This window comes from Gasterosteus aculeatus, chromosome 13, assembly GCF_964276395.1.
Source record: "Gasterosteus aculeatus chromosome 13, fGasAcu3.hap1.1, whole genome shotgun sequence".
In the NCBI taxonomy this organism is placed as follows: Eukaryota; Metazoa; Chordata; class Actinopteri; order Perciformes; family Gasterosteidae; genus Gasterosteus; species Gasterosteus aculeatus.
The window spans coordinates 6,305,707-6,329,090 of record NC_135701.1 but is presented as its reverse complement, the minus strand read 5'-3'; the positions used below and the strand labels follow the sequence as shown (position 1 = coordinate 6,329,090).

Below are 23,384 nucleotides of genomic sequence, written 5' to 3'. Positions count from 1 at the left end.
ACAGGCCTCGATTTGCCTGCCCCGTTATCTTTGTGCCTCCTTTCAGTTAGCCAAATGGACAGTTCAGTCACACAGCAAACGTCATGAGCCACATTTCGTCACTATTTGCCTTCACTCAGCGCAAACAATGTGTTGATGGCGGAGGGGTTTGTTAAATAAATGTCCTCAGGTTTTCCCCCCTGGCAGGTCAACCATGGCACGGAGTGCTGGCCGCGGTTACATAAGCGCTCCGATTGCTGCAGAGATGCACCTGTTTTATTGGAGGACTCGATTGCCGTGTGCCAGGATGAACGGGCTCAGCCAGGAGACCTTTACCTTCATGTGCCAACGAGTACTGATGTCTACGCAGAGATAATGGTGCTTATCGCAGATGTGATTACACCCTTTCATCAAAAAGCATTTGTTGCAGCATTCGATTAAAGTCACTGCAGGCTGTCCTCGTTTTCACTCGATTTTATGTGCGACAAACACAATGTTTTCACATGCGAGTGACCTATTCCATTCAATTATTGGCTGCTGTTTGACCGGTGCCCATTCACCTCAATGCACTGATTGTCCGGCGCCACCAGAACTCTGACGCAGTCGCACACACGTACGTAACCCGCAGGCACAAGTTCAAGAACGCTCTGTTTTTCTGTATTACTTTGCCTATTTCACGGTGTTGACGTCGTTGACCTTGAATAATGAAATCCCCCGTTGGCCCAGTTAGGAGTTTAGCGCTGAAGTAGCCGCTGTTAGTCCTGCTGACATATTTGGATGTTTCAGTTTCCGTGAGGCCTCTTTGTGTGACGGGACTGAGGATGTTCATGTTCATTCTCTACATAATAAAAAAAGGGAATAATTGCTGCATCCAGAAAGCAGACACGGGTGCATTACATGACACGTTTATTTTAACTTTTAAAATAAAGTTATTTTTAAGGCATTGAGCAAAGGTAGAAGGGGACAGACATATTACACATTTATCAAAAAAAGAAATATTGTGTTAGACATAAAAGGAGTCCCCAAAGAGTTTTTTTCTATAAAAAGCTACCATGAAATAAGGAGGATCCGACTGAAGGAATCTCCAGGAATCTACTACAAAAATACACATAGCATCACATTTTTTTGACACATTTGTCTCAATCCGTAGGACATTCAAAACGTTATTTAAAATGATGTTTAATGCTACGACTTCTTGTCCGAAAGATTTTCAAAATAAATTTGTACTTCAAAAACAATTTCTCTGGTCGATGGGTCAGAAAGACTCATCATCCGACTGCCCCCCCAGAGACCTGATCTCTCTCCCAGAGTTGGCGTTTCCTCGCGTCTCTCCCTGACCGAGCGTCACCAGCCTTCCCTTTCCCCTGTTCCCCGACCCCGCCGACCCCGCCTTGTCATTCGTAAGGTCACTAGCACTTGATCTCACGGAAAACCCCCCATGAGACCCGCTGCTGTGGGAGGAATGACCGTGGGCGTAGCTGCCGTTGTAGCTGCGTCCGTGGGAGCCGTTGCTTCTGTGTGAGCTGCTGCGGCTGCTCTTGGGACGGCTGCACTCAGTCGGAAAAGCTTTGCTGAAGGGAATCACATTAAAGGATTTCTGGCTACGGAAGCTGCGCTCAGAACCAGAGTCGGGCTGGCTGTCGAGCTGGGAATATTTATCGGGTTCCTCTTCTCCACCGATACCGCGGCCTGCAGAGGCCTGCGTGATGGCTGAATATGGAAGCCGGTCTTCACGCAAAAACTCCCAGGCAGAGGATGCGGGTCCGGCAGTGACGGTGTCACCTGGGAGAGCAGGTGGGACGCCGACAACCTAAAAACAGAGATTGGGGGTTTGATGAGAAAAATGGAGTAACAAATGATAACATGAACCAACGGGTGCTATGATAAGTTACCAGAACGCACAATAATGGCAACACTCAAAACGTATGGAGCCCTATGAATGATGAAAAAATGCATCTTTAAATTTGAGAGAAACCTCTTACATGATATCAATATCACTTTTTTTCTTTGTAATGAATGTTTATTACAATGTCTGTTGTTGCACTATAAAGTAAATTAATGAAATAATTAGTTGATTGTCACTTGCAGCAAAGCCTCGATTCACAGTACCACCTGCCCATGGCTTACAAGTTGGAACTGAAATTCACTGAAAACAGTGTTTTATGGGAAGTCTGTGAGAACGAAACTCTATTTCGACTCTGAAAACAGTGTTTTATGGGAAGTCTGTGAGAACGAAACTCTATTTCGACTCACCGTCCCACCTCCTGATGGTGGGACACAGAGCAAGGATGGAATGACCAGAGGTGCATAATGAAACAAAGTGCTTTAGTCAAACAAAAGCCCCCTTTCAGCTTGATGTTTTGCAGCTAAGGGGGCAAGTTTGCAAGGTGCTGTTAGGCAATTCATCCTTCAACCAACAGTAGCAACACGTGAACTCTTGGGGGTACTCACGAACTAAACGCAAAAACGCAACGCAAAGGCAAACATTCCCGATCATCGCCTCGCACACACTTACTGAAGGTGACGCAGCAGTCTTCCCCTGAACACTGTGATGCTCGCTGCCAGTCAGCGACGCCGCACCGTCCAAATGTGGTCCCACTGTGGAAGAGAGCTGAGGTCTGCCTGGAGGGTGGAAATCGGACTTGTCGATTCCAGCCATTGAAGCCAGCTGACCGAGGCTGCAAAAAAAACAGAAGAAGGTGACATCTATTTAAGGGCACATGAATGACATTGAAGCACTACTGAAGTTGATGTTGAATTGGTGCAACACTAATTGTAGATATAAGTGGTTGTAGATGCAATGGTAAGAGGCATCCATATCGCATATCGACAAGTCTCTTTGCGCTGATACTGTAATATTCCAGTATTGTGAAGCAGAATTTGACCAATTCAAGAAACAAATTGGCTCCTTGTATCTTCTCCCCTTATTTATTTTATTAGAACAAGCAAATGATTCCTAAGTATTTACCGCCTCTTATGGTGTGGGCTTTAAAAGGCCTTTGACCCAATATCAAGGTAAACCACCAAAGTGTATTCAAATACAAATTAAGAAATAAATAAAAGGCTCAGATAAATGAAAGAATAGCACTTGTTCTGTCCCAATGAAACTCTTTTGAAATGGACAGTGCCAGGTTTCTAAATGGAGGAAGCCAACAGGGCCAGAACAAACAGACCAGTGTATTTAAAGGGGATCTCACATCAAACCAAAACCCTCCAGTTCCGCTTAAGAGAACATTTACAAAAAGTAGCCCAGCTGTTGACATTCTCTGTCACACAAGAGTCTGTCCTTCTCATAAACCATACAGTCTTTGTGAAAAACATAAACATTTTCTACTTCTCAAATGTAAAAATTAGAATGATATGATCGCAAGTGAAGTAACCGCAGACGTTTTGACACCGGCGCCTCTTCTTGCTGAGGAGACTGAAGAAGACTCATCTGTCCCCTCAGATCCTGGTGAACTTCTACTGCTGCACCATCGAGAGCATCCTCACCAACTGCATCGCGGTGTGGTACGGCACTTGGTTTTCTTGCACTTCTGGTTAGATGCTAAACTGCATTTTGTTGTCTCAGTAACTGTACTCTGTGCAATGATAAGTTGAATCTAATCCAACCCAATAAATGACATAGATATGATGCGAGCACAGACGGATGTATTAAATATTGCCGCAGCAAGGAATTGTGGGACAGAATGATCTTCTTGCCTTTTGTGAAGGATGGTCCACTGGTTCCTATGCTAAAGGAGGTAAGTAAGGAAGCATTAAAGCTCCTCTCAGGATGGAGAGGATTTGAACAGCTCTCATACTTCCGGGTCATTTGACTCAATTAGGAACCTTCGTAAACAAAAAGGACTATTCGAACACAGCCAAAGAAGGGATTGATTGAGAGGTCATAATGAAACTGAAATTAGTTCAGTCAAACAAAGACACTCTTTGATCCACCTCAATCCAGAACCAAACCGGGGCCAGAACCAAAGAGAAATGTTGTCCTGGGCAGTTTTAAGAAAACCTACCCAGCATCCTTCAGGAGATCCAGGAAAGCATGGAACTTAGTAAATGAGCTCTCAATGCTCTCGAGTAGTGCTTCGTCTTCGAGCGCGCTGACAGCGGGCGGCGCGGATGCAGAGGCGGTGGCCGCGAGCGCCTCCGACAGGGAGAGGTTGTTGTCACGAAGACGGGCGTTCTCCAACTCGTACTGAACAGAACATGAACGGGTTTCAGCACTGAGAGTTAAGACCGACATAATCATGCAGAACACACTGCAGCGGGGCATAACAAATAGTTTTGCCCTGACGAAATTTGTGAAACTAAGGCTACAGCAATAAACTACCATATGCTGGTATATTTGAAAGTATCGTCACCTCCATGAGTCGTGACTCAGCCTTCAGCCTGGCTCTGCGCTCCTCCGCCAGCCTCAGACGACACTCTTTTAGCTCCATCTGCAGGGCAACACACACACACACACACACACACACACACACACACACACACACACACACACACACACACACACACACACACACACACACACACACACACACACACACACACACACACACACACACACTATTACACTGTTCTTCAAAGTACACAGGACACAGTTTTTCTCCTGTACACAAACCTTGAAACGACAAGGACGGGACTTACCTGCACATGTTCAAACTTCCGCCCGGTGATCCCGTCCTGGGGGCCGAGGGAGGGGGGAGGTCCCTGCTCCACCTCCACCGAGACTTCGTCGTCTTCCTCTTCCTCCTGACCCTCTGAATCCGACTCCACGGTAACCTTCACGGTGGCTGCACCCTGATGACAAGCATGCGTTTCAGCGGTTGGGGGAAGGACAGTTTGACTATGCTTGACGGGGCTCTGATCTATTTGTCAAATGACTAAATTTCTAGAGTAACACACTCTACGTAAACACAGGAAAACTTACCTGAAAGCTCTGATCCATCACACGGACCCCCGGAGACATACCTCTGCAACAGTCATCCATCAACCTAATATTAGTCTCTGGCAAACGCATTGTGAATAAAAGGAGGTGTATTGTGCGGCATGACATTGACATTGTGTTTTATTGTGGAAGCTTGAGGAGACCGATTATGAACGCACTACAGCGTCTCCAGCAGCTCCTCACCTCTGGCGTCCAGCTCGCGCAGCAGCACGCCAGGGCACATACCCGGAGCAGGACTGGGGCTTCTGGGTCTGAGCATCACCTGAGCTCCGTCCTGCTGAGGCTGTTCCTTTACGAGTGGCTGAGAGAGAGACAGAGAGAGTTATATATGAGTACATACATTGGCCATTGGTAAATGGACTGTACTTGTATAGTCTAGTCTTCCGACCACTCAAAGCGGTTTAACACTACATGACATCGTTCACCCATTCATACACTGAAACCTGCCCATCACTAACGAACATCCACACACTGTAGTCACAGCTACAGGAGCAATGTTGGGGGTGAGTGTCTTGCCCAAGGACACATCGACATGCGAGTTAGCCGAGCCTGGGATCGAACCGTCATGTGACAGCATGGCTCTCTTCCTCTTTTGCTTTTGATACTACAGGGTCATCTCAACCATATCACACACTTTTTTGAACTGGCCGGCAGATTGTGAACATACGGAACAAGATGAAGCTCTTACCATGTCTCCAGATGACTTAAAGCCAAAAGGGGAGAAGTCAGAAAGAGACAATTTGATTACGAGGTAATAGACACTATCTCGAGGAGATCTAACGCTCATAGGTACGTTCACTTCTGCACAGGCTGGAGGACTTTTTTTTTTAATCACTACATAAATAAATTATTTTTCCCATTAGCTCATTAATGCTAATTAATTTCCAAGGGAGGACTGTTTTGCCACCATAACACAATATTATGCTTTATAAAATCACTGGCGTGTGAATATAATGTCGGATTCGAAGAGAAAAGGATGCTTATACCTATCCTAAAAGCAGTTTTTCGCTTGACTGTGCCAGGGAGAGCTCGCCTCTTTGGTGCAGAAGTTCTTTGTGATTCTGAGGCAGCAGGCTTGATCCAGTGGTACTGCAGTACAACATAAGGAAGACAAATATGAAGTACCCAACTCATTCATTTAGACTCTCAATGGTGGTTATTGCTAAAGACACCCACCTCTGATGACTGTCCGTTAGCATTCATCAGAACCTTCTCTAGAATTGTTTTGATTAGGACCTTGTCTGAAATGAAAAAAAAAGGTTCACCAGTGGAAAATAATATATTTAGAGAGGGCTTTTCAGATATGTGCCTGTACAATTACAGTATTAAATGAATCACAGAGTTATAGAGCAATTATAGCAATTTTCTAGAATGAAAATAGTACTTTTGAAACTTGGTTTGAATTTAAATTGTAATTGGGACGCACAGCTTAACATAAACGGTGCGACAGCTGCTCTTAGAGGCTACAATGTTTATTACACTCACAATTTTAAAACGGCTGCATGGTAAAAACAGCCTACCATCCTATTTGACGATGCTCTATGCAATATGAAAACATGGAAAATAGGTTTTGGGTTGGAGGCAGCGCCTTACCAATTAAAGGGTTACTCCGAACATCCAGTACACAAAGAGCAGTATTAGTTTTCATGGCCTCCAGCAGACGACGAGCTCCTTCGTTGGACAGACCGCACCTCTGCAGGTCCAACGCTGTTCAACCAATCACAAAACAGACACAGAAACCCTGAGAACAAATTACTGCGAGGAGAATGACGACAAAATCAAACCAACATCTCCCAACCCACACGCAACAACTGACCTTTAACCCACAGGTCCTCCGCCATTTCATGTGCAAGAGCAGCGGCGCCCCGGTCCCCGATTAATGTGTTACAGTTCAGGGTGACACGGCGGAGACCTCCCATTCCCTCAAACTGTGGCTTTCGATACCTCAGAGACTCTGCCCATGCAGTACCATGCCTCTGCATTCCCTGGTGCTGCGAATAAAAAAAATCATGCCTGTCATGTGTATATGTATATTTATGTATTTTGTTAATACGCGTACATTTTAAGTCGGATTTGTTTTATAGAGTTATACAAATTTTAAAAAAAGATAATTCATGACAGTGGACAGTTCAAAACACTTTGAAATGGTGTGGTTGGTCTTAAAAGGGAGAAAAGAAAAGTCTTGAAAGGGACATATCCCACCTTGATGATGTTGGCCATATGCTCTGCCCCTCTCCACGTGAGATTGCATCCTGTAAAATCGACCGTCCTGATGCTCTTGGAATACTTCACACTTTGGCAGATGACTGAGATATATGGAAAATGGGAGTCACATGCTCACATACAGTGCAATCCTTCAAAGGCTTTTGGAAAGAACACTACATACAACATATACTTACCCTCTAAGCCCTCATCAGAGATTGGACAGTTAGCAAGAGATAGGTTTTCCAAGGAAACACTTTTTGAAAAACCCTGAAATAAAAAAAGAGAAAAGTGTTAAAAAAAAAACCTTATGATGTAAGCGTTTTTTCTGAGTAACTAAACAAATAACATTACAAGTTTTAAAACTCACTGATCACACTGAAAATCATAATATTCATCATATTTATTTTAATAAAATGTAACCTTTGTTAAGGTGATGAGGTCCCGTTCCCTTAGTGGAAGTCCATTGAGCTGCAGAGTCTTGAGGTTGGAAGAGACAGTCAGACACTCTCTCAGGGCCTTGCACAACTTAAATGTCATGTCCTTAGAGCGAATGGCTGGGATCCTCTTCCGGAAGCTAGACTTATAGTACCTTCTATCTGAAACTGGTGGCGATATGATTCATGTTTTTAATGCAAAATACTCTTTCCAGTTTCAAGGTTGAACTTTATAATTTAGCTTATTTGCTACATGTTCCACAAATATAGAAATCTTCTGTTATGTTTGGTATCAGGTTTATTTTCAGCCTTACCTGTGTCTCCAAATGACAGACTAGCTTGGTGTGTGCTACTTATTGCAATGTGGTGGATGTGCTTGTTGATGCAGATGGAGCTGAGGATGGGAGGCCAGTCTGTGAGTTTGACCCTGTCTCCATTAAAGTCGAGCATCCCTTTGTCGAGGTTCATCTTAACAGCCGGGAGAGGGACCGACTCCTGTCTCGCACAGGCCTGGTCATAGAATGCCATGAAGTCCTGGGCGCCCCGCCGCCGAATGTGAACACTATCCTGAACCATGTTAGACCTAGGGGCTGAAATATAATCCCAAAACAATGAAGCAAACATATCAGAAGTCAGAACAATTCAAGGTTATAATAATGCCATGAGATCTCATTGACTCCTTTGGTACTGATGGGAAAAGAGTTTAAAAACTTGATCAGAAATTAGTGATATTTTCAAATATTTTAGAGAATGTTAGCAAATATTGGTATTTCTGTTACAAAACAATCATGTTCCCATACAGGTAGGGTAACACAATTTGACAGGTGTTATCTAAAATGCTGGAGAAAAATAGGGGCACGTGTGTTTTTAGAAACACATAGTAGTGAGTATGAGTGAGTATCTCTGTCTGTAGAGCCCAACGCTAACTTACACCTCTAATGTCACTATTTCATCAAAGTATCGGCCTTTTCTTTAAGGAGGACTTCCCGTTAAAGCTAACGGGACACATATACCAGCGTATCTCCGCGATGACGTTAAACATTATTGTGATATACAAGCAGAAATGAATCGGGTGGGCTCGTATTAGCTAGAAAGGCACTGCGTAATAGTAACGTTAACATAGAGAACGCTAGTAGCGTTAGCAGGCTAAGCTCCTAGCAACCGTTTGTAGTGACGGAGAGTTGCAGAAACTAGAGCTGCTATCAAGCCGTTTCAGTCATTCTCTCCGGTTTATTATTGAATTAAATTTACTACAACTCAAACTAATTGTTTTTACCTTCCACATATGACTGCAGGCGGCGTGGTTAGTTGCTGCGTTGTCTCGGTTGTGTTTGACAACCTCTGTTATTGTTGACGACGTGAAGGAGCGCTCAAAAGTGGCGCTGTGGCGTCAGTTAAGCCACGCCCACACGCATTCCTCGCTTAACGCTATGTGAATTCCCGCAGAGCGCTGCTGCCCCCTGCTGGGGCGGAGGCACAGGTCACTCTCAGAACTGGAGCGATACTCCACGAGTCCACGAGAAGACATGCAGAGACAAGAACGCATATTGCGAAAAGGTCATAGACATCTAGTCTTGTAAAATGATGACTAATATACATTTCCAAGGTCATTGGATGAAATGGTATTATTATTATTATTCAACATCATTTCTGCACATGCATACTTGCATATGTTTGCACATACAACGCTGTGATTTGCTGTATATATCCGTATATGTTCTTAAAAAAATGTAAATAATTATCATGAAATGGTATGTATATAGTTTTTCGTTTCTTTTGTCGTGCTGCTGTGTATTTCCACAAAGGGGATCCATAAATGTCCGTCTTAGTGTTATCTAGAATAGGTCAATACATGTTTCATTTCCCCCATTGAAGGGTTTTCATTTTTAGGGGAGTTTTCGGGATTTCGTGGTTTCGGGACAGAGGATGTCGCATGTGTACAGACTGTAAAGCCCTCCGAGACAAATTTATAATTTGCGATTTTCGGCTATACGAAATAAAACGAATTGAATTGAATGAGAACAAACCATCACTATACAACAACAAACACTAAAAAATGACTTTGCATTCGTGTAGGTCTATAATGTCCAAATTGAAGCGCATCTCCACAACGCCCACTCCCCAGTGGAAACGTAAGCTCATTGGTCAGCACGCGTGTCAGTCAAACGCCGTGTTGCTCTTTTCCAGTAATCCCAACCTCCTCTGAATTTATTGGGAATGCTTTTTTATCAACCGAGCACAAGAGACCAGCACAAGGGGAAGGCTTTTTAAGAACTTAAATACTGGACATATTTAGCCGACGTATTTAACATCACCGAAAAGGACTTCTTGCCACAACCGAGGTGATTTCGTTGTTATTTGTGAACTTTTAACGGTAGTCCGTGTCGGGCAGCTAACATCACCCCAGCTAACGTTAGCCGTGTTTTTCAGAACATCCGTGGCCTCTAGTATAGCCTCGAGATCGTTTTACATCTTTGACATTTAACACGGAGCCTCCAAATCGCGACCGATAACGTGTTGTTAGAGGTCCCGCTGACGCGGCGTGATCCCCGTGTGATCCCCGTGTGTCGGTTGTTTACGACGGGACGTGTAACGTTCAGCGGTAGCTGCGTAACGGCGACGGGCGTCATGCTGCCCGATGGCCAATGCTAACGATGCGGTCCGTTTGGGACGGGTCCATTTAGGATGGTCCGTGTCGGGACGGGACCTTTTGGGACGGGTCCGTTTGGGATGGTCCGTGTCGGGACGCCCGCATTATTCTCTCTGGAGGCGCAGAACCCGATATTACACAAACAGATGGACAAACGGGCACGTGTATATTATTATAATCTTTAACGCTATTTGTGTGATACGACAATGTTTGTTCTGATCAACAAATTTAAATGTTTTTTACATATATTTTGAATGCATGCTGATCGCTTCTCTCTCACAGACAAGGACAATGTTACACTTTGTTGTGCACAGGAGGGAAATGTAAACGTGTATGGCGTACATACTTTACATAATTTAACATACCACACTCAATACCTTTACAGGTAGAAATCCATATTCATTATTTTAATGTTTTCTTTAATGGTGACGTTTGCTCAAATATGTGTCTTAGGTAGTGAGTTAAAAACTATTGCTAACTCACTAACTACCTTTTTCAGGAAATGGAACAAAAGTTGTATGTGTTGCAGCCTCTTCACTGGTTTTTAGTGTAACACATCTGCCGTACACCAAAACAAGGGGCATTTGTAAAAAAAAAAAAAAAAAGTGTGTGTGTGGGGGGGGGGGGGGGGGGGGGATAATTATGTCAAGTAAATTGGAAGCAAAAAATCTAAAAGTGAATAGGGTATTTCTAAATTGAATTACACCTCCTCACCCCTTCAATTTGCAAAGAATTGCAGGGAAAGGCAAGGAAGGGAGGAAGGAAGGAAGGAAGGAAAGAAACCATTTCTGGTTGAGGTCCAAGCGCCACACACACACACATACATCCGCCCACACAGAAACAAATGCCCTGTCCTCACTGAGGTCAGAGCACACACTCCTCCGTTACCTCACCCAGCTTCTAACTTAATTACTTAATCTCACTCGCGTCCGGTCTTCTCTCTCTCTCGTCCCATTTGAGGGTCAAACATAATTAGCAGCCTCTTTAGCTCATGTTACAAAATGTCACCGCACTTCTATAGCAAACCAGAGGCTCTGTGCGCTTAGTTCCTTGGTGGCGGCGGCCGTCGTGTGACCGAGTACTGCGACTACGCGCTGGGTGTGTAGGCCCGAGGACAAACAACCCGGGTTTGGCTCCAGCTGCCTCCCCAACTGAGGCTTTGTTTTCAGTTTTAGGAAATGTGGTTGTGATAGTAAGGTGCTGAAAGCTCGCTGGCTGCGTCGACTGTGTGATGATAAAATGGCCCCTCGGTGCTTCTATAAAGCTGAGGTAGTTAAATTTTTGTCCTGGCGTCGTCCACAGCGATGATTAACATTCCCCTTCATGCTTAACTTTAGACGTCTGGCGTTTGCTTCGCTCCGAAATGAATGGTTAATCAAACACGCATCTTGTTTGTGCGCGCCAGTGTTTTCTCACTTGCACAATCACTGACCACACACTTGACCGTGTGTTGGGCGTCCCGAGTGAATCTGTTCAGTTTTGTACTGAACTTTGGCTACAGAGCAAATACGGGGGACAAATGAGGCCTTTCGCACTGAGCAAATTCAAGGTCAAAGAAAGAACTGCGGCAGCGGGGTGGGCGGTCGGTCGGTCGTGCGCGGTATATTTTGTGTGTCCTCTTGGACATTTTCCACGGCTCGCTCCGAATCTGACAGGACGGCCGCGTTTGTGACGCTTTTCTGGCCCAAAATGGAAGGACTGCAGGCGTACGGATGAAGTTTGGCCCTGGTTTGCAAGCAACAGCCGTCCTCCATGTTGTTGTTTCTTTTTGCAGCGTGTGGTCGCAGTTGTTACTGCTGCAAGGACAACGATCAGAGCCCAGCGGAGAAATATTGATTCGTGTGTTGGTGTGCATTTGTAGCTATCAGTTTCTTAGGGAGGTTTCCCAGAATCTGTGGCCAGCCCTCCCCCCTTTCCCATCAGTGCATGTATTGGAGGGTAAATGGCTCAGTCTGGAAAATCCTTAGGAGCCGTGACTTTTCCCGCGGGGGCCCGCTAGACCTGCAGCGGGCTCACAAACCCTTTTTTTTTTTTGTTCAGACACACAAGTGTGTGAAACATTGCAGCTGTATGTGTGTAGTTGTGCCTCTGAATTTCATCTGGAGTTGAGGTTTGTCTACTTATGGTGCATTTTAAACAAAGTCAAGTTTTAAAATCCAATTCATGCCTTTTATGTTTTATTTGCTCTTTACAGACCATATGTGAAACCACTTTGGGAGTCACATTCCAGGTTTGGGACTCCTCCCTTATTCCCGCAGCTGCAAAATGTCCAGAAAAGAAATAAGAAGTCTGTAGAGTAATAAAAGATTATCAGGATGCACTTTGTGCTTTTGTAACCCGATTGCTCGTGTTTTGTTGCTTAGTTTATTTCTTTTTTTTTTGCTTGTTGATAACAAAAAATGTTTTCCAAAGCTCCTTGGAATACTTTATCTGAGTATTTCCAGTATCCTCTTGTTTTCATCCTTATTATTTGAACCCTGCAGCGGCCTTCTGTCGGCCCGCGGAGTCTCGATGGCAATGGAACAAAAAATACTGATGGTTTGGAGTGAAACAGTGGCGTGAGATAAGCAGTGTGTGTGTGTGTGTCATCATTTCCCTCTGTGTAAGCTTGCTCTTATCTCCGGAACCAGTGTTTAGTTTTGCACAGAACTCCCTCGTTTTGCCCACAGTTTCTGCTGGGAAGGTGGGACTCTTCTGTTATCCAAAGAACCGGCTTTGCTGGTGCGTTGGCGGGTGTGTATTCTGCATGGAGGGCAATCTAATGGGCTTGGCGGCACTCGGGTGCATTGTTTTATGCAGCTAGCAGCCTCGGCCTGTCCCAACCTGTCTCTGGGCTCTGCAGCTTCTCGCTCGCGTTCTTAGCAGGTAGTTCACGCACGCAGGCTCATCGAGGCCGAGCCACAGCTATTGCCACGCCTCGTTTTGGGCAGTAGTCAGGCGTCTTTTACCACTGGTCAAGTCTGTAAAACATCAACATCCAACCACCACCGGTAGATAATAGCATTGCAAACAATGTTTATTATTTATTTATTATTATGAGTTTATGGTGTCAATGCTTTAGGAGTTACGCTTTGAATGAACGTCATTCTCTGACTTCTGCCCAGAAAGCATCTGCGCCTCTTTTGTTGTTTCACATTTGCACATGAATCAGAGTTGGCAGGAATTCAGAACGCAGCTCTTCCTGAGAACCGGCTCAGTGAGAAGAGTAAACTGGAAGCCATTTGATGAACTTTCGCTGTTCACGCCAGTGAGTTTTATTTTCAACCCTCGCCTCTCTTTTCCCGCAGGGCGTCCGTCTCTTGCCTCCTAAATGACTTGCATGGTGTTGCTGTAGCGCAGAGGAACTCCGCCTTCGGGATCTGCAGACAGTAACTCGGCCAGCGGACCACCATGTCTCGCTCACAGCCCACCTGGAGCCCCGTCTGGCTCACCTGTGTCCTCGTGGGCCTTGCGGCTGTACACACTCTCGCCAAAGAAGGTAACGGCCAAACTACAAGGAGGTGGAACGCACGTGTAGTCCGTTGAGTGCTGACGTTACAATTGCTTATTATTGTCCCGATCGTTTTTGTTTTCTTCTAGTCCCTGCCGTACCCCAGCAGGTGGACGTGTCCCCTGACAAGTCCACACAGCAACTGTCCATATCCTGGCTGGGAGGAGCGGCGGCAACCTTTGACCTCTTGATTCTGAGAACTGAATTGAATGAAACGGTCTTCTACGTAAGAGCTCGTCTCTGTTACTCAATTTGTTCTGATACTTTCCTCATGCAAAGCTGTGCTACACGGCGGCTTTGTTGTCATGTGAGAGAAGGGTTTTCCCTGATTATGATTATGGTACACAGCCCAAAATATATATTTTATGCTACTCAGAACAACATAAAACAATATATTTTTAATGGGGTCCAAGCACTTGTTTGGCACTCTGTTTATCTAGTTTATTGGCCTAGTTTATCTTTTCCTGCTTGAGCTATGACTGTGATCGGCCACGATCATCCACCCGCTTCATGTTCCTTCTCCCGGTGTGTCGTCCTCAGGAGACGGTGTCGGTGTCGGTGAACCAGGCGAGCGGACGGCACCAGTGGACCTGGACCTCAGTCGAACCCCTTGAGTGCACGTCGCTGTCCATCAGGATTCGCTCGAGAGACGGACAGACGACGAGTGACTGGAGCAGCACTGAGACACTAGGTCAGGGCGGCAATAATCCAGTGCTTTGCCTGCCCCTGTCAATTTGGGATTATTAACTGAAATGTTGCTTGGCCTCTGAAAGCTCGTGCTTACGGCCAAACAAACGACCGTCCACTGTACATAAATATAGCTGGACCTCTATTTACGGCTCCGTCTCTCTTCCATCGTCTTTTCAGAAAGTGATATCCCGAGCAATGCGATCTACATGTTCCCCCAGGACCGAGTTGTCCCCGTGGGGAGCAACACCACCTTCTGCTGCATTGTGGAGAAGGGGAAGCAGTTGCGTACCATCAAGTACGACAGCACGGTCATGCACCCGACCCCACTGAGCAGTCGGAGTTACTCCGTTACGGCTGTGAACCAGACGCTGTCCAACAGAGCGGGATCCAACGTCGTGTGTCGCGACACGCCGGAGGCTAAAATGAACGGAGCCGTGGTGTTTGTCGGATGTAAGAGGGTTTACTCAAATGTGAATAGTTGTGAGATGGGTGAATGGGCTGTGGAGGGACAGACGGAGGGAGGGAGGGTGGGACATTGAGGGTGGGACATTTTCATTACATCTTAGTAGTTACATCTGTCCATGTGAACTCGATTTATGTACGTACATGACTTGCATGATACATTGAGTGCGCGTCGCCCCGTGTCACCAGATCCGCCCCGGCCCAGTGATTTGGTGTGCGAGACGCATGACTTAACCTCAGCCGTGTGCCGGTGGAAGGGAGGACGAGACACGAACCTGTACGGCAAGCGAGGAACGAAGTACATGCTGAACAACAGGTACCGCAGTCAAACACAGTGGAGTCCTCAATTAAAACTCAAGCGAATGGCCGTAACTCGCCCTGACACGTGGACTCAAGCTCCACGCACCCTTGATCTGTTTTATAACCGCTCACAACCTGCAAAAAAAGCACGACTATTAAGGACAGACAGACCCCCCCCTCTCAGTGTAGTAGTGAGATCAGCTAAACGACGCAGACAACACGCACATTGGAAAGAAAGAGATGTTATTGTCTTACTGACTTGGATATGAAACACCTGATGGAAATGGATGAAGGTAAAAACACAGAATATTGGAAGGAGGGGGGTGGGGGGGGGGCAAAAATGAAATTATATTATTTTGAGCAGATTCACAGCAACACCTTGACGAGCCAGGATGGGGTTTGATGTCGCTTTGCTTCTTGGAAAATGACCCATTATTGTCTTTCTCTAAAATATTATTTTCATCCCAGGAAAAAAAGACAAAATCAACAAGGTTGAGCAGGGATGGCAAGAGAGATAATGCACTTAGTCTGAGTGACCACTTTCCCCATTAAAGCCAGTCCGTCTGTCTGCCAGACCGCTTGCAGGAACCGTTCTGATGGCCGACGTCAAGACGAGTCCCATTATGAATGTGTTCGTACCCGTCAGATTCAGTCGCGTGGTTACTTTAGTGGTTGTTTGGATCTTCACCCTGCTTAGCGAATCTACTCTTTATTTTCGTTTGATGTCTCTTTTATTTCTTTTTTGCAGGCAATGTATCGCGAGCAGCACGGAGGACAAGCTTGAAGGGTGCAGTGAAACCTGGTGGGAGGGGAACTGGACCCTGGTAGCTAAGAATCCTCTCGGCCAGCACGTCCTCACCGACGCTGCTGAGCTCAGTCACAGAGGTGGGTGTTTCACCCTTGACCTTTCCACCACCAGCGGGAGGAAGTCTGCATGGAGATAGAAATAAGTGGAAAATAACATCCAACACACTGTACACCTTTCCTCCCCAGTGCGTCCAACAGCACCAGAGAACCCGACGTCCGTTGTCACTTCCTGGAACGCCACTGTGCGCTGGGGTTGGAAGTACGACGTCTATTCCTCTCTGGCCCTCGTCTGCCAGGCGGAGCTCACGCCCAAAGGCGACCCAGCCAAGGTGCGTTGTGTCAGACACACCACTCCCTTTGTTCCGTCACTTTGCAGCAAGCCAACGACCAGCCGCGTCACTCTCTGTGGACCAAAGCGTGCATGTGCATGTTCTGTCGGCGTTCGCGTCCCTCCGATCTATCAGTAACAAACGTCTCCTCCCAGCCTTCCCAGCACACCTTCTCCGGTTTGGGCCTGCGGTCGGTGGCGCTGTTGGACCTGTACCCCGATGAGGAGTACGGCGTTCGGGTTCGCTGCGGTGCACAGCACAATTTCTGGAAGTGGGGAAACTGGAGCGAGACGATTTCCTTCAGAACCAACACTTATGGTAAAGGGTTTATTCTGAGTGACTCTCTAACTGTGGGTCACATTTCAGTCTTTGAATCATGGTTTAGCCTGTAAACATGTTGTCTGTGCAAAAACCCAAATTGATTGAAGGAAAAGCCGCTAATTTTCACATTTTGGAAGCTAGAACTAATTGATATGATATGAATGATAATAATTATGCTGTAAATCAGTCTTCAGTGAAATGGTGTCAGGATGCTGTTATAATCCTAAATAATAAGTATTAATTGCTGTGAAGTATACATAGAATGTAGTATTTATAGTTAAAAAAAAGAAAGATGTTATTGCTGTTCAGGTTGAACCTGTGCTGAGAATTTGATTTAATAATAAGCTTTCAAGCTCAAAAGATTTTAATTTTATTCTTTAGTGTTTATCTTTTTTATTGCTCCAATTCTTTTTTGAAATTTGCAGTTAGAAAGCGACACATGTGTGATTGTTCCCTGTCTTCTCTCAGCTCCAGATGCTCTTGATGTGTGGATGTGGATGAACAAAAACTACCCCGCACAGGTCCTTTGGAAGGTATGTTTTAATTCTGTATGTCTTTGAATTGCTTTAGTTTTGATAGTGTATATGTACTATTTGTTTTATTACTTTTAATGGCACGTTCACACCATTAGATGACGCAGACTCCTCTCAGGGTTCTTCTACTTGGATTGCTATGCTTCCTTTACTCTCAACCTGTTGTGAATGTACATACAGTGACCACCTCCGCCTCCCTTTCACTTGGTTTCTTCCAGCCTCTGACACAAAGACAAAGCCATGGTCCGATCACAGATTATGAAGTTACTCTGTGGAGCTCCGAGGAAAATCTACAGCGCACAGCACACATTCCCCCGGATACTTCTGCTGAACTAGTCAACCTCACGCAGATCACGACCCCCGGCAGCGACAACAAGATCACGGCCACCGTCGTTGCGAGGAACACCGGTGGGGAGTCTCAACCTGCAAGTGTTCATATACCACTACGTCTGACAGGTACGTGGAATTGGAGAATGAAAGTCCGTTGCTCACTGGCTCTGAATACACGCACACAGACGGGGGTGTAAGGGGGTGTTGTTCAGTATCGGTGTGTATCAGTGTGACATGGGAGTTTACATATGGGGCGCAGGTAATGATGGGTGACCGCACGGCTTTTTACCGCTAGTTAAGACGGACAGAGTGAGATCGAGATCAAGTCTTATAAAGTGTCAAAAGTAATAAACGGGAACTCCATCCAAGGAGACAGAAGACGAGCAAGGAACAGGATCTTCTCCTGCACCCGGCCGGGGGGGCTTACTGATAATATATATATACGTTATTGTTATTCTGTCTCTTTATTTGCACAGCCGCAGGTGCTACACGTTATAAAACAACATGGAGACATGCACTTTCTCCATTGCTGCATGTGTGTTTTTTTCTCCTCTCCAGACGTGGAACCCCGTTCCGTGTCCAGGGTCTTCTATACAGACGGGGGCTTCCCGCTGTCCTGGGAGCGCGACGACAACGCCACCGGTGCCTATGTGGTAGACTGGTACAATGCCGTGTGCAGCTCGTTGAAAAACTGCCCTGTGGGCTGGATCAAGTTGGCCGCCGGAAACACTTCAGTCTCCGTTGAGTCAGGTATGCCGGCAACAAGGCCTCCATTTTAAGCATCTTTTAAACGTGAGAATAGGAAACAAACTGCATGTTATTCTTGGCCATGGACGTTGTTTTAAAAAAAACAAAAAACCCTCTCATTGCCTTCAGCCGACTTCCGGCCGGGTGTGATGTACAACATCTCCCTGTACAGCAGCACCTCCGAGGCCCCGGAGCTGCTGCAGCGCTGGCAGGGATACATCCAGGAGCTGGGTGAGGATAGTACCACCTTGTAGCCGACTTTTAATCGCGGACTCTCTGTAATGCTTCTCGCCGGGCCGGTTCTGTTCTCCCACAGTGCCGTCCAGTTCTGTCTCCCTGTCGACAACCCAGCAGGACGCTGACATTCTCCTGGCCTGGGGAGAGATCCCACTGGCCAACAGAAGAGGCTTCCTGCTGGGCTACAACGTCTACATCAATAATGGCACCCAGCTCACGCTTCTCGGTAAACGTATACACAAATATTTGCAGGATGTCACTGCGGCACAAAGCGTTTTGTATCCTGTTCCTCATTTAGTCTCACTTTTCTTTCCTTCCGTTGCCTCTCTGTGGCGTTTGACCCTGTGAACAGCCAATCTGTCTGACCCGGGAAGCAGGAATTACACAGTAAAAGGCCTCTCCGAAGGCTCCTATAAGTTTACCATCAAGGCCTACACCTCAGCAGGAGAGGACACGGGCGCCACCGCCTCCATAATGCTGGAGCCATACGGTAGGTGACTGTGTAGTTATGTGTGTCTAGCTCCGACTGGTGATCAACGTGGTTTTGATTATTCTGCAACCATTGCTTTTATTGTATGCCACAACACATGCCTGGATTAATACATGAATATGTTGCTTCTGGTTTAATGAAACGTTTTCTCATTGTCTTGTCCGACCAGCTGATTGGCTGATACTTGAAATCTTTGCTTCCCTGGGAATCACATCCGCGTTCCTGCTTATCGGCACCATCTTCTGCTATAAGAAAAGGAAATGGTGAGTGTGTTTCGCTCGTGTTTGCTGTGTTCTAAGAGCAGTACATCACCCCTGATATCCACCACGGGGGTGAAAACCCAGTACAGGCCCCACTGTGTCCAAGACCAGTTGGGTTGCATCTTCATTTGTTTATGTGCTGCCTGTCTGACTGGTTAGCAGAGGCCTTCGACTGAGGCGGCCGTTCTGGTTGATGATATCTTGTCATTTTCTCTCGTCACCAGGGTGAAAAAGGCTTTCTATCCAGACATACCCGAGCCCAAGCTGCCCGGGGACTGGTCCCGGCCACAGGTACGCTAGAAGTCTCATTCAATATGAGAAGACTACGCGGCGGTCGTTTCCCGTTGACGCGTACTCAGTGTGCTAACGCGCCGTGTGCCTTACAGGGGCCGCTGGATGTGAAGCCCTCCCCCCACAGTTTGGTCCACATGGTGGAAAAGCCCGAGTGGGATTCGAGCAAAGAGACGCTCGTCGTCATTCCCGAAGAGGACGAGGACGAAGAGCGGCTGGGAGACGACACCGACGAGCCGGCTTCGCTGCGCTACTACAACCACGTGGTGGACGAGCGGCCCATAAGACCCCGTTTCCCAGACTCCTCGGCTTCCTCCGCGTCCTCTATGGACTCAGCGCGCACCGACGTGACATACACGGGGATCCAGACGTCGGGGTCTTCCTTGGTCTTCCAGCCGGATCCGGAGGGCTCTTCCGAGGTCCACCAACCACCGGCTCATCCGTCCTTCTGCACAGGCGAGGGAGGAGGTGGAGGTGGAGGTGGAGGTGGTTATCGGCCCCAGATGCAATCCAGAGCCCAGAATGACGACATGGGACTAGCTTCCCCGGAGCCTTCGTTCGAACCCCAGGCTGCCAGTGCCGGAGGCTACAAACCCCAGAGCTCCTGGCATTTTGACTCCCTCGAGGAGGCCGGGGAGAGTCAAAATGGCCTGGCCCCCTCTCTCGGGTCCCCCACCTCGATCGCGTCCACTCAGTTCCTCCTCCCTGACGGGGACGAACAGGCAGACGAGAGGCGACAGCCGGCGGCTGCGGCCGCGGCTTGGTTCACCAACCTGCTGTCATCCACCAAACCATGAGGTCATCTGTTGTCCACCACTACCAGTCAGGCCAGGAGGGGAGGGAGGGGAGGGCGGGAGGAGGACAGCGGGGGAGGGTAGCTAGAAACCTTCTGATTCCTTGCTGTTACCAGTGCCGTGCATCAAACAAGCCTCAGCCACAGTCTTGTTAAACCCCCCCACACTTAGCTAGCACTACTATTCGTACAGTTGTACTTTAGAAGCAGCTTAATAGCAGCTAATGAAGGTGCTTATTCCAAACATATGGAATGTAGTTGATTTTATCCATTGTGCAAATTTCACAAATCACACCCTGTGTATTTCTATATCAAAGCATTTCTGTTGCTCACAACAAATCTCGTTCTCCGTACCTCTTATCCAACCACATTTCTCGGACCCCCGGGGGCTGTCGCGTCCCCTGACTCCCCATGATAGGCACTACGCATGTTTTCAACCCTAATGACGGAACTATAAAAGTAAGGGACGGTTTTTAATTTTTGGATCGACACTTACGAGCAGTCTACAGTACCAATGTCTTCTGATGGTCCTCTGTCAGGATTACCTCGCCTGTTTCATGACAGCTGATGAGCTACTGAAAGGACAAAGATGGGTTTAAAGAGTATAAGTGGCGCTCTCGTGAATCAAAACCAAAGTCGCTCCTATCGCTACGGACATGATCTATTTTTCACACACCACTGATGAACAGTGGGATATCAATTGAAAGGTGTATTTGTGAATAAGAGCAGTGAGTATTTTACAGACACTGGAGTGGTGCTGTCTGGAATTGTGTGTGGGGGCGGGGGGGGTGAGCCCGAGTGGATAATTACACTGATATAAGCTAGACCATGAATATAAACTTGTTTTTTTTAAATGTTTTTTTTTTTTCTTTCCTGTTGAGAAATACACAACCAGGCCAGTGATTTATTTCTATTGTTGTAGCTCTGTGTCGCGCGTCGTCCTCCAGTTGGGATTTGGTATTAAACAGTAATTCTCCTAGATGAGTAATTAAAGTGTCAGATTGCCTCGATAAATGCTTCCAGACATTCGCACCATGTCACCGTTCACACGCGGCCTTGCTCCTAAATGTTTATATGGAATGGGAAAAAAAAAAGAATATCTTACAATAATATAGTTCAGAAGTGTATTTTATTGGAATGGCACTAAGCTTTATGTACAAAGGGTGTCAGTTTTAATCCATTTTAGCAGGCGCAGAAATGTCTAAACGTTGGTTACATTAACTTTTTGTGTTTGTGAAAACATGTTTTTCTTTGGTCGCTCTTTCTCTAAACTCTGAGGTGGCAGATAATACACTTGATGTTGATTTGCTATGCTTGAGTGCTTTTTTAGCGAGATCACGTTTCATTTTCTTTTGGAGGGAGGGAATGTCATTTAATTGCACATTTTCTCCTAAAGCCTCCTTGTCTTTTCCTGTGACTGGAAGAAAGGGACAACTTGGAACTTTTTATGACCAGTAAAGTTTCTTTTGTTTGAATTGGACATAAACGTGTAGGAATTATCTTGTGAATATTGGTCGCTTGACAGCACTTTGGCACCTCCGTGACGGTGCAGAACACAGGCCACTAATGGCCAAAGTAGACTAACCACACTTCCTTTGCCCTCCACTCGTGGGCACGTTGCGGCTGTTAAAGATGCCCCATTGGCTCTGCTTCCCTAAAGCATTATTATGCAGAGATCAACCCTTATGTGCCGGCGGTAACCAGGATGTTTATTTTCTGCATTTCAGAGGCAGGCGCCTGCCGACCTACGTGGCAGCCTTTGGTTTTATTGTTTGTCAGTGCCTTCAGACAGGAGGCTTCAAGTAAAAACTACTGTGACGGGAATGTTTATTAAGACTTTCTTTAATGGATGGTTCCACTGATGAACTGATGACAGGCGGGTGGTCCTCTTGGTTTTGTGTTACTGATCTGGAGAGATTAATGGGGGGGGAAAGGATTTGAAAGAATGAGGCACTTTCCTGAGTGAACCAACCAGCTGCAGTGGAAGATCAGTGAAGGCTGCATCCATTTCTGAGAGTTCAAATATGGCCACGGATGGTTTTTCTTTGGAGTTTGCTTCCTCAAACCAGCACGGCTTTGGGGAGTAACCTACGAACGCTATGTGTTACATGCATTTTATGTTGATTTGGATCAAATTATATTCCCCGTGCTGCAATGTTGCCCGCCCGGCTTCCCTTTTATAGAACGGAGGCGAACGCTTGTGTTTGCAGCACCAGATGCATTGAGTCCTGCAAATTGTAGAGGTGTCAGCTTTTGACTGTATTGTTGCTATGTGCTGAAACACATTTAAACTTTTTGAAGTGTGTCTGAAAAATTGGGAAATTGAATTGTGGTCCTGTCCTTAAAAGAGTTCAGTCTGCTTCGCATCTTTATCTCATTACTGCAGCGTTGCTCAGCCAGACACATTATAAGTGGGGGTAAAGTAATCACCACGCAGGCTCCAACGTGGAGACCGCTGACATACAATTACCCGTACGTTTTGTTTTTTAGAAAATTGGAATGACTATTTACTGTGTAGATCATAACAATTCTGTGCTTTATACACAGCGCACACATCTTCATCTCTGGCCTTAGATGTTTTTCGTCGATGCATGTCGTTATAAAGTACTACTTAGAGAACAGCGCCTCGTGAATCTTTCAAACTCCTTGTTTAAGTTACTCTATAGCATTAAAAGACTCACAATGTTTATGGCAACATGAATTATTAACTGAATTATTGTGCACCTGAGGATTTATTTTTCTCAAAATTGCTTTAAATTCCGTCACATTTTGCAGAATATTTTACTATTGATTGAATTATAGTGACATGCTTCTGAGTCCATATGTGAATGTTAACACTAATAACACAAATGTAATGCAACTTGTTTTTGTGTTAATAAAGTTATCTGTCTGACCATTTGTCGGTTTGTGAGTGCTTTTCTTTCCACTAGCAGCGGTTGGACAGCCTGTGAAAGTAATGGAATTTGAGAGAGCCTTTTCCAGGTCAGGAAGTGTTTTGGAAACGTAATAAACCCAATTTAAACAGATTTTTTTTAAACGATGAAACAACGCTTAATGATTGCACCGATCGAATCAGCCACAACTTTGTTCT

At 46.1% G+C, this 23,384-nt stretch overlaps 2 protein-coding genes across 3 annotated transcripts; one reads left to right on the top strand and one right to left on the bottom strand.

Moving 5' to 3' along the window:
- Positions 1-868: 868 nt before the first annotated feature.
- cep78 (centrosomal protein 78) lies at positions 869-8,978 on the bottom strand. Of its 2 annotated transcripts, none has more exons than XM_040195155.2 (16): positions 8,840-8,978; positions 7,878-8,153; positions 7,550-7,731; positions 7,324-7,396; positions 7,127-7,230; positions 6,741-6,915; positions 6,518-6,631; positions 6,101-6,165; positions 5,911-6,013; positions 5,108-5,225; positions 4,907-4,949; positions 4,624-4,776; positions 4,338-4,415; positions 3,990-4,171; positions 2,495-2,657; positions 869-1,789 (listed from the first exon to the last, which is right to left on the bottom strand). In XM_040195155.2, the coding sequence occupies exons 2-16, from the start codon at positions 8,137-8,139 to the stop codon at positions 1,235-1,237; spliced, it is 2,370 nt and encodes a 789-aa protein (XP_040051089.2). In that variant the 5' UTR covers positions 8,140-8,153; positions 8,840-8,978; the 3' UTR covers positions 869-1,234. The 2 variants fall into 2 exon arrangements, with proteins under 2 accessions (XP_040051089.2, XP_077943273.1); XM_078087147.1 differs by having other exon boundaries at positions 7,550-7,606; positions 8,840-8,976.
- Positions 8,979-9,722: 744 nt separating this feature from the next.
- lifra (LIF receptor subunit alpha a) lies at positions 9,723-23,191 on the top strand. The gene is made up of 18 exons (XM_040196009.2): positions 9,723-9,905; positions 13,501-13,691; positions 13,793-13,929; positions 14,244-14,394; positions 14,571-14,843; positions 15,045-15,171; positions 15,904-16,040; positions 16,149-16,291; positions 16,447-16,609; positions 17,081-17,145; positions 17,364-17,601; positions 18,034-18,225; positions 18,352-18,453; positions 18,539-18,685; positions 18,812-18,949; positions 19,119-19,212; positions 19,434-19,500; positions 19,596-23,191. The coding sequence occupies exons 2-18, from the start codon at positions 13,604-13,606 to the stop codon at positions 20,295-20,297; spliced, it is 2,964 nt and encodes a 987-aa protein (XP_040051943.2). The 5' UTR covers positions 9,723-9,905; positions 13,501-13,603; the 3' UTR covers positions 20,298-23,191.
- The last annotated feature ends 193 nt before the right edge of the window (positions 23,192-23,384 follow it).